Source organism: Triticum urartu, chromosome 3 (genome assembly GCF_003073215.2).
Source record: "Triticum urartu cultivar G1812 chromosome 3, Tu2.1, whole genome shotgun sequence".
NCBI classification, from domain to species: domain Eukaryota; kingdom Viridiplantae; phylum Streptophyta; class Magnoliopsida; order Poales; family Poaceae; genus Triticum; species Triticum urartu.
In genome coordinates this window covers 601,285,554-601,297,178 of record NC_053024.1, presented here as the reverse complement: position 1 = coordinate 601,297,178, position 11,625 = coordinate 601,285,554, and the positions used below count along the sequence as shown (strand labels likewise).

Sequence of the window (11,625 nt, the reverse complement as noted above, 5' to 3'; positions counted from 1 at the left end):
AAGACCGTATTTGTCCGTGGACGTATCTGCTTGTCAAAATCCCCTTAAACTGGACACAGGGAGGTTTGCGGTCGTTCGAACATCCGCCATGTAAGATTTTGATACCTCTGGCCTACTCAAATCCCCCTTCCGGACCCCTTTTTTTTTTCTTCTACTCTGCCCAGCGCCTCCCCCCCCCCCCCCCCCCCCCCCCGCCCCCCCCCCCCCCCCCCCCTTACTCTGCGTCGGCACCCTCCTCGACAGTGGCGGAGGCAGGAAATTAGAATGAAGAGGGCCAAGTATTGTCAATCCATGTTAGGAAGGGCCAGCTCACTAATATATACCACTTTAGCAGCAGTTTATCATGTATTACCATGCATATTAGGCTTGACAAAGTAATGTTAGGGGGGCTAGGGCCCCTGCTGGCACCCCCTGTCTCTGCCACTGCTGCTCGACATCATCAATGTACCTCTCCGACTGCCACCTAGGCATTATTGGACGTTCGCAACCCCCACCCACGCGCCTGCCCGCCTTGAACTACCACCGTCCCACCCCGGATCTGTTCGCAACAAGGTACCCCCCCCCCCCCCCCCGACGCCGTCCATGGCACAACGCCACACCTGATAGGTGTTTGGTCAAGTGTCATTGTTTCCTAGAGTAAGCACGATGACGGGATACTTGGTGATGGAGGATGAGTTGTTGTGCGATGTGTGGTTGGTCATATCTGCGAACTTTGTAGGCATGGGGCAAGGGGGGCTTGACCTTTTGGTAAAACATGCATTCTTCATTTCATAAGCAAAAGCACATTACGCCCTAGGAGTTGCATTACGCGTGGTCCATGAACTCAATATGAAGTCGCTAGCCCATCGGGTACACCATCTCCAACTACATCATGAAGTATTACAGTGCAATTGCACAAAAGTGGAGAGAAAGTGGCCACCTGGCGTGTCAATCATGAAGGTCGTAAGTTTTGCTTCTTGTTGCTCTACATGTTAGTCTTATTCACTCCATATTGCAACTTGGTAATCATCATGTTGTATAGCTAGACCCGCTGTCATGCTGTTCCGCGCAAGCGATGGCAGACTATTTACGCTCATACATTATTAAATAAGACTCAATGTTCCTACTCGAGTATCGTTGAATTTGGAATTAATGAATTCGGAAAACTTGTTGAATATATAGTTATCTCAGATGTAATATTTATATTTGAATTATTTTTGTACTAGGGATATTTGCATGTTATTTATGAATGAATTGAGCTATTTTCTACAATTACTTTGAGTGTTGTGAACTTAGGAAAAACCCAGGGGTAAATGTTTAGTGGACATGGTTGGATGGTCGACTACCGTATTTGTGTCCATGGATGAGTACGAACCAGTCCGGGACAAATAGTGTGTCCGCTTCAGGGACGGCGTTGGAGATGCACTGGTAAATCTATTTGGATGCTTGGATCTTTCGGCAGATACTCTGTGAATTATACTTGGAACTGTGAGGGGTTACCAATCATGTGAATTTACCAATCATGTGAACTATACTTGGTTTCATATTAATGGAACTGGGAGGAAACCCCTTTGTTCAAGAAAAGATTAATATGTAGTTTTTCTTGAAGAATGCATGAAGACGCCAGTCGATAGTCGATTACACACATCGTATCAACTATCACTAGATCATCGACATGGGAATTAGTGCAGATCATATGAGGTGTTCAATTTTACATGATTGACCACTCTCTAGTTGCTTGTACTCAGAACTTTCAAGAGTCCCGCTTCGGTAGACCCCCCTCACAAAACGTATAAAGGATAGTATGGACATTTCATGAATTGTATCCACTGGAAGGTGTACGCCATAGGTTTCTACAATTCTGTCGTACACCCCTCCCTCGTGGGCTCAGCCCGTTTAGTTTCTTTTTTAATATTTAAAAAAAATCGAAAAATAAACGCCCAACTCAAGACTCGAACTACAACATCCATCAGGATAGATAATCTGGTGTGACTTTTAACCTTGTTTTCTTCCTCTTGTGCAAGATAAATAACGCTAAGAAAAAACACAGCACCTACACTCTTTGGTTTTTCTTTCGTTTTTTATGTACGGTTTTCTCTCGGCTTTTTATTTTCCTTTTTCAATAAAATACACATATTAGTATTTTAAAAAAGTGTACAGATTTTTTTTAAAAAGTTCATCTCTTTCAAACTTGCTGAAAATGTCAAAACATGAATATTTTTTAAAAATAACAGACGAAATTTCAACCCAAACATTTTTTGAAAAACGGTGGTGCGGAGTGGTCAGAAGAGATCCGAGGTAGAATCATGTTCATATCCTTTTTGGCTGAAACCCCGTTTGCTAGCCTTATGGTTTGATCACGTAGCAGTGAGATATGCACGTCGTTATTTTGTTGAATATGTTCTAAGATTCGCTTTGTGGGTGATAGCATTTTGTCGTTACCCTTGACCAGCAAACACCAACCTCCCTGCAAGTGGCAACTTCTTCATGACGGTGTTGTCTTGAAGCGTTGTGTCATTTCTCATTCCGCATGCCGTTCGGCTACGATCATATAATTTGTGGTGTGATTTTGGGTTTGCCTCGGCGCCTCAAGTTTTCCCTTTTGAAAGTTAAACTTCTTCTGCATTAACGGTTTTAGTCTTGCTTGTCATTGCTTTCAATAATAAAATACTAGTAGTGTAGAAAATCTAACCAATGTGTTTCTCAAGAACCCACCAGATGTCAGTCAACACCATCGTTATCACCTATCAGTCTATCACAAGATCATCTTGATTTGTTGAACAATTCCGCAGTCCGGCCCCCCATGTGTAACGACATGTGTATGCCCGCGAGACCAGAACGGCCATGGCTCTAGAGTGGGAAACTTAACGCAGATTGTATCAATCGTCCAATTTTTTTGGACGTCGATAACTGCCACACGTATGGCAGGAAGAAAAACGCACCACACGTCCCTAATGCAAATAGATTGTTACGTCATCGCCTGCATGCATGCGAGAATCTTTTTGAATTTTCAGTTTTTAAAATGTTTTATCTCTTAAACGGAAAATCCGATTGAAGATCCGTTTTCACCATTAAATCCCTCACGACGAGATCTTCGAAACTAGATCTCATATCAATATATTTCGACGAATTTTTTTTGGGTTAAAAGTTGTCATGTCTATTGCACATGAATTGCCATGGTGTTTACACTGAAGTTGCCATGATATGTTTCAGTTATTTTCTTTTACATTTAAAAGTAATTTTTGACATATTATAAATGAGGAATTAAGAAACTAGACTTGCCATGCACCATAAACTAAAATTGCCATGATATATGCACTTAAAATTGTCATGGTTCATACAAAAAATATTTTCATGATCAAAATACTGGAATTGCCACCATAAAAAAACTAAAATTGCCATGATCTACAAACTAAAATTGCCACATGGCAACTTTAGTTTAAACACTATGGCAACTACAGTGTAAACATCATGGCAACTTCTGGGCAAAAAAAAATTCATCGAAACATATCAACATGGGGTCTAGTTTTGAAGATCTCGTCATGACGGATTTAATGATGAAAACGGATTTTTAATTCGCTTTTTAATTAAGAGATAAAATATTTTTAAGCCAAAAACCAAAAAAAAATTCGCTGATGTCATCTATTCATACGTGACAAAATGAATGGTGATGGAGGCGTGTGGGCGATGTGCAAACACCCACACGTGTGGGCGTTAGTTTTTCCGATTTTTTTCTAAGGGATTAATCGTCCAACCTTGCTAGGAAACGGGACACTTGGACTTGAAACTTCCAACCGGCACTCATTATCGTTGATCAGTATGATGTCACGAGAGGATATTGGCGCCATAGCGTCAGCGTCAGGGAGAAATTGAGGCGGGGTCGAGCTAGCGACACTGTCGACGACTTGGACGGTAAACTATGGGCTAGCCGCTTGTCATGCTGATAAGTCGAGTTTTGACTTTAGTGGCAGCAATAACTGCTAGTAGTAGCAAACCATGGGCTAGCTGTCTCCCAGCTGAACTAACGCATCCTGTTGAGTCTAACTGGCCCGTGATTGCGGATATTGACCATAACCATGTCAGCTATTTTGATGCTTGGTAGCACGGGTACACCCATTGAGTGTTTAGGGCATCTTCAAGGTGGACCCTTAAATCGTCCGCATCCGTCCGGACTGCGAAAGTTATCTAACACGGATTTATATTGGTCCATGAAGTGGTCCGAAGGCGATTTCTTTCGTAAACTGGAGGTAAACGTGAAGGGGTTTTACGGGAGTCTGGATCGATTCCAAGCCCGCTTCTGACCGTCATGACGCACCAAAAACCCCTCCTCCCTCCCAACACATTTTCGGTCAGCGCCGCTCTAGAGCGTCAGCATCCACATTCATGCCCAGCCAGAGCGGATGCGACCGCTCACTGGCATCGTCATTGAAGCGGCGCGCGAGTCGAGAGAGCACCCGCGCCGCTTCCGGTGCAGGCGGCTACCACGCATTCAAACGACACGACGGCCGCCCACCCGTCAGTCTACCACCCACATTGATGGCACACGGTTGTCGATGCGTCTTCTCCGGTGCCACCCGTCCGTCCCTCTACCACCCACCATTGCTATAAAAGTCGATGCCCCGGTCATAGCCGCGTCATCCACCTTCGATCTATCTTCGCACCACTCCCACCATGAATCCCTCCCCCGCCAAAGCTCTCTGGGACGGGCTGGCGTCGGGCCAGAAGAAGGGGTTGGCCGCCATTGCTGCCGACTGGCTGGCTGCCAGCCAGCCGGAAGACGACAACGTCTCAATGGAGAACGTTGTCGACTATGAACCGGCGCCACCCTACTCCTCCGCGCCAGCCTGCTCCTCCTCCGCACCACCCCCGTGGGTGCATTGCACCATGACCATTGGCGAGGCCCGTGCCCATTACATGGACATGGCGCGGGAGGAGTGGGAGGAGCAGTTCCGGAAGGCGCAGGCTGACGCCGCCTACAACCACCACCTCCTCCAGGAGCATCTGCACGCAGAGGAGCACATCACCGCCGGCAGAGCGGTCGTGCCGGACGTAGACATGGCGGAGCAGGAGGTGCTGCTGGAGTCTTACCGCTCCGCTTGCGAGATCCGCCTCGCCCGCTGCGATACCGGCAGCGGGTGGCGGAGGTGGCGCCGCCGGCAAGGAGTGCGACGACGAGGCGGTGTTCGGTGAGACCGACAATGAGGAGGAGGACATTGCTGAGTCCGCGCCCCGCCATGACGACCATGAAGTCGGCACGTCCGCGGGCACCGTCGACAGCGAGGAAGAGTAGTGCATGGTAGGTCGTCATTGCTATGGTCCCAGGAAGGCCACCGCTCCCCCCTTCCATCGACGCCAAGCTTGGTGGGCTCAACATCGTCGGCTGATTAGTCGCTTGGCGGCGATGTGGAGGTGGACAACTTCAATTCCCGGGCCTCTGGAGGAGGAGGTTACGAAGGCGGAGCTGGAGAGCGCCGAGGCGGAACTAGAGACGGTGAAGCTTCAGTTCACTTGGTTCATGGCCGGACACGGGGAACAGGTGCTGGCGACCAATTAGACCTAGCCGGACGAGCTCCGCTTAGTTGAAGTAAATGTAATAATATCCGCCATGTTTAGATGAAATCCTTCATGTTTATATGAAATTCAAATGTGTTTATATGAAATCCGGTCATGTATGGTCAAATTTCATCCGGTTAATGAGAGTTGTTGTTAAAATGTATGCGGCTAGCATTGGATGGCGGCCTCCCGCATCCATGTCCGTGGAGTGGCCAGCGGACAGATGCGGGAGGAAATTTACGAGTTGCCGTTGGAAATTCTAAGCTCATGAAGCTTTACGGGGCTTCTTCCACAACTACAACTAATCTTCACCCCCCTGATTCAAGGGGTGTGGCCCCATAACCCTGCTTTCTCGCCAATCAAACCAGCCCAACTAAGCCTTCCCGTAAATCATGTATTTATCCGTTCGTGCGTGTAGCATTGCTTATGAAGAAGGGCCATTCCAGCATCGTTGGCCTGTGTGGGCTCGCTCGGTGCTCCTATCGCTTCCCCAAACTCACGCGGCTTTATTTCCGGAAGGGCAGCGCAAACTGATTCATGGGTCGGACGCTCTTCGGTAATGAAGGGGCGGCGCGGCGTGGCTTGGTGCCGAGAAGGGCGGCGCGGTCTGCCTATATTTGCCAAGAGTCACCCTTCTTGGAGATAAATAGGGTAGAGGGTGGCCTTTTGGGGATCAAAAGCTATAATTTTAAGAGCTTAACCATTTGAGGGATCTGCTAAATATGGGTTAACCACCTAAACCAGAAAATTTCTCAGCAAATATGACTTTTGGGGATCTTCTTAGATTCCCTAAGTAGGCTGATTTTTCAAACGAAAAGAAACCGCCTCTTGAAATGAAAACTATTTCTCCCTCCCTCCGTTTCAAAATAATTGAAGTTTTAGTTTGTCCAGAGTGAAACTTGCTTAAATATGAAAACCTCTATAGAAATATATGCTAAGATCTATACATGACCAAATACACATAGTACGAAAATATATTTTGTGAGGAATCTCGTGAGACTAATTCAATGTTCTAGATATTAATATTTTTTCTATAAATTTGATCAAATTTAAACAAGTATGACTTAATAAGAAACCTCAAGGTTCAACTATTTTGGAATGGAAAATAGTTCTCGACTTGGTTGTTAAGGGTGCAGCCCGCTAAATCAATCAGCTAGTATAAATTCAACTAACTACGTCAAGCCACAACTGATTTGACTGGTTTTGAATATGAAGCGGGCCGACTAGTTAAATGTGCTTGGATGTGTACACCATAATACTAATTCCTTTACCTTTTTTGTTTACATGATTGTAGTGTGTGACTCATTTATATCATAAGAATATTATGTACATATCAACCTGGCAAAACTGAAAAATAGAAGAAAGTTAGCCTTTGTACAAAGAAACACCAACCAAGAAGTAAAATTACAAACAAGACCGAAGAATCCTCTGAGGTTGACACCGATGTCCGTTACCTGCCTCTGGCACCACAAAAATGACGAATCATCTCCACACTCGAGCTCGACGCGGCACCATCACTGATATGCAGCATTGCGGACCTCCAAAGTGGCTCGCCAAAGACGAAAGCATTACCGTTAAACAAATCAGTCCAGGGTAACAGTCGGGACACGCCATTGAACTCTAGACGTCCCACCCCCACACGACTAAGACGCCGGAGGAGAAAACCACACCTGCCATCCATGAACCACGAACCCAGCACGCGATCCACCATCTTCTAGATGCCTCCGGTGCAAACCACAATCTGCATCCGCTCCTGGACTACCTTCCAAGCTCCACGCCGATGCTGGAGAAAATGTTGTCGCAACGGCGGAACCCGAGGACACAGGTCTACCACGAGGATGTCGCCGTCGCCACGCCATCCTGACTTGAACAGACTGGTTTTCAAATCTATCCCCAACCGTAGGACCGATCGCCTCGTCGGAGTAGGATCTAAAGAATCTTTATTCGATGCTGCCATTGTCGCCGCCTAAGCCACGATGATGAACAACCAAAAAACCTAAACTACGAGAGTCTAAAACATATCCACACAGATGGATCCAGCACCCCCCCTCGCCACCGACAACCGAGGTCGTCGGCCGAGGGGCGCCGCCAGACGACAGCGGCGGGGGAGACTCCTAGCGGCGGCGATAGTGGCCTTTTCTTTCTTTCGAGGAAAGAAAAGCAAACACGTATTGCGCTTTTACTAATTTCTTTACTTTATGCTGATTTTTTTTCAGTTACCTCACAAACTGAAAAGTAAGACCTCTTTTGGTTCATAGGATAGGATTATCGTAGGAATAGGAATTTTGTAGGAAATGAGATGGCATGTATCCCAAATCCTATGAGTAAGAATAGGAAATGAGATGTCATTTGATTAACACCAAAGGAATTTTTTCATTAAGTCTAGGCTCATTTTTATTTTCCTATGAAATGTGGAGGATAGGAACCAATCCTATGTAGGAATAAGAATCTATTCCTATGAATCAAAGGGCTCTAAAGGAAAAAATCCTATAAGAATCCTATCATCTAGAATTCCTATGAAATTCCTCCAAACCAAAGAAGACCTAAACACTTGCACTATCCTAAAGTATATCTACACACAGTACATTACTCAAGCTAGTACACTGCTCGAGTAAACATATACAATGATGTGTTAAAAAAACATATACAATGATCTGAAAAAAAGAGGGTAAATATAGTAGTACAACAGTACTGGTCGGATATGGGGATCGATTCAGTTGCCCATTTCTTTCGATTTGATTGAGTTGTACGACTCACATTTTACAACAGTATCTTAGTCCGTAAGTAACAGCACACATGCAGGATGCATGCACGCGTAGGCACCCTGCACATACGCAACCGACTGCTCACCCAGCCATGTGCGCGAGCCGCGAGCCATGTTAGTCATGGACTCTTTACATGTTGGATATGGGCGATATTGTCAAATATCACAGCCATGTCCATGAACCTTGCTTCATCGACGACGAGAACATGATCAACACAACACGCGTCCGGCCGGCCGGCCGGCGGGACGGCTGAACCAGATTTCTTATACCGGAAGGGAACTCCAAGATGTCATACTGCCATACTAGAAACGATCCTACTTGGAAAATGTCTCGGTAATTTCGCAGGAAAGGATCAATTCCCGGGCGCCCCAGATATATATTTTACCCTTAATAATTTCCTCGGCGAGGAACGAGACCTGCACAACCAGCAGATCCCGATCCAGTCCGTCCGTTAATGGTTTACCCAGCCGTAACCTCGGACCGAGCCAGAGGCAAACTAAAGCCAGTTTCGGCATAGAATAACCGGGGGCGACGTGCCCCCACCCCGGAATAATGATAAGCTAGCATGGCCCGAGTCCGAAATCTGGCAGGCGCCGCAACAGGCGTTCGCTCCGTCGTGCAGGTCGCGCCTACCATTTCGCCCAGGCATTCCCACGCGCCCGGCGACCGTGTCTCCCTCCTCCTCTCCTCGGCTCCGCTCGCCACGCACGCTGCGGCAGCTACTTAACCCTCGCACCATCGCCATCCCCACATCTAATTGCCCGCGCGCCTGGCTTAACTTCCGAGCAGAGACCACCGGCGGCCCGCGGTATATAACAAAGTTCGTGAGCTGTGACGACCACACCAACCATCCCAGCCTAGCCCGTACCCGCAACCGCGTCGACGGGCTGGTACTGCTGCTGCTGCTGCTGCTACGGGACGGCCGGCGCCACCGCCGAGGACGCCCAGCTCGGCGAATCATTCCGTCCATGGCTTGATTGTCCGCCCGTACAACAGCGAAGCGATCCAGCTCCACGGTCGCGAGAAAGGTACCGACAGGCCGTGCCGCTGATTCATTACTACTAGGTGGGAGGGAGCGAGGCAAGGAGCATACCGTCGACCGACCGATGGTTGCGCACAAGGCGGCCTCGTGGCTGCCCGTGGACTTCCGGCTGCCGGCGGTGCCGCAGGCGGCGCTGGGCATACTGGCGTTCGAGGCGGGCGCGGCCATGTCCAAGCTGCTCTCGCTGCACCGCTCGCTCTCGGAGCAGGAGGTCTCCCGCCTGCGCTCCGACGCCATGCGCTCGCCGGGCGTGGCCTACCTCAACTCCACCGACCAGGCGTTCCTCCTCCGGCTGGCGTGCGCCGAGCTGGTCCTGTCGCTCGACGCCGCGGCGGCCGCCGTCGCGCGCCTCGGCCTGCGCTGCGGCATCGACTTCGCCGGGGTGTACGCGAGTGTCAAGGCCGGCGCGCACGACGCGCGCCTCGACCTGCTCGCCGCCAAGGGGCTCAAGGTCAAGGCCAAGAAGATGGAGCGCCTCGTGGCGGCCACGTCCAAGCTCTGCTCCGAGATGGAGGCGCTCGACGAGCTCGAGTCCGCCGAGCGGAAGCTCACCGTCCGCGGCTGGAGCCGCCTCAGCGGGCCGATTCCGATGAAGCTCGCGGACCCGCCGCAGGCCGGCGACTCGATGGGCGCCGAGTCGCTCAAGCAGGAGATCAAGACGCAGCTGCTCAAGGTGCGGCGGCTCAAGGAGGAGTCCCTGTGGAGCCAGAGCTACGAGAAGGCCGTGGGACTCATGGCGCGCGCCGCGTGCGCCGTGTTCGTCCGCATCTGCGCCGTCTTCGGCCAGTTCGTGCCGGGGCTCCCGCCGCCGATGCCGTCCACCTCCGCCGACAGCGTCCAGACCAGGCTGTCCAAGCTGCTGATGAGCCCGCGGACGGGGAAGACGAAGGCGTCGTCGGGGCCGATCACGCGGCGGGAGCGGGAGGGGGCGGGGGCGCCGTCCCGTGTCCACCCGCCGATGCAGCAGCTGAGCAGCTCGTGCCCGATCATCGGGCAGAGGCCGCTGCCCGGGCAGAAGGGCGGCGTGGACTGGCGCAAGCTCCTGGACCCGCTGAGCAGCACGGTGGGCGGCGCGGGGCTGGACCAGCAGTACGCGAACGTGATCGTGTCGGCGGAGGAGCTGCTGCAGATGGAGGCGGAGGGGCGGCAGGAGGAGGCGAACGCGGAGCGGGCGGAGATGTACGAGATGCTGCCGGGGAAGCTCCGCGCGGCGGTGCGGTCGAAGCTGCGCGACTGGTGGCGGGACCCGGGGCCGCTGGACGCCGGGCTGGCTGAGGGGTGGAAGGAGGCCGTGGAGCGGATCATGGCGTGGCTGGGCCCGATGGCGCGCGACACGGTGCAGTGGCAGTCGGAGCGGAACATGGACCGGACGCGGCGGTTCGACGGCGGCACGCGCGTGTACGCGCTGCAGACGCTGCGGTGGGCGGACAAGGACAAGGCGGAGGCGGCGATCGTGGAGGTGCTCGTCGCGCTCAGCTGCGTCTGCTGGTACGAGGAGCGGCGGCGCGGCTCCGTGCGTGTCAGCTGATCGCCGTCGGCCCACCCGCCGCCCGTTCAACGACGGCGCGCCATGGCGACACACCTTGTCCAAAGCCCATTCTTTTTCCTTTCTTCCTTCTTTGGTTCGTTTGTCAAAGCAATTGATTTGAAGAGTTGAATTTTTTGGAGGGGTTGGTGTTAGATCGTCAGGGGTTAGTAGCAGCTATAGTGGACTGTAGCAGCAGCAGTAATCGTTCTTTCTCTAGTTTGAAAATTTGGAGGGAGAAAAAAGCCAAGGTCCAGTGGTCGTTGGCTACTTCACTGTCAATGGCAATGGCGTGAGGCCGGCATGAGAGGCCGGTCTCACGCCGGTGACAGCGAGCGGCCGGTGTATAAGTTTGTCAGATTTGTACGTACAATGAATACACACGATTGATTCTTTGAAAATTTGTGGGAGTTGTTCAAGCACGCACGGAGGAAATCCTTGCCGGCACGGTTCTCCTGTCCTTTACCGGGTGGTGGCGAAGTCGTAGGCGCTCAGCTACCGCCGTTGAACACGTTGATACCTGTCTGACTTGTGTTGTACCCGTGGATGACTCCACGCGGTGAATTGCTTATTTCTTTTTAAACGAGGTAAAAGACTTGGCCATTTCATTGATTAAGAGAGAATAAGAATTGACAGGTTAATTTGTGAAAAACCGGGCTAAAACCGATACAACTCAACCCAAAAAATGGACACCACCGGCCAACCTGGTCACATGCCAACAGATGGCAACACGCGCCAGCGAACGACAACTTCGACTTTGA

At 50.6% G+C, this 11,625-nt stretch overlaps 1 protein-coding gene across 1 annotated transcript; it reads left to right on the top strand.

Moving 5' to 3' along the window:
• The first annotated feature begins 8,860 nt into the window (after nucleotides 1–8,860).
• On the top strand, nucleotides 8,861–11,265 carry LOC125545263. The gene has a single exon (XM_048709154.1). The coding sequence runs from the start codon at nucleotides 9,404–9,406 to the stop codon at nucleotides 10,865–10,867; it is 1,464 nt and encodes a 487-aa protein (XP_048565111.1). The 5' UTR covers nucleotides 8,861–9,403; the 3' UTR covers nucleotides 10,868–11,265.
• Nucleotides 11,266–11,625: the final 360 nt, after the last annotated feature.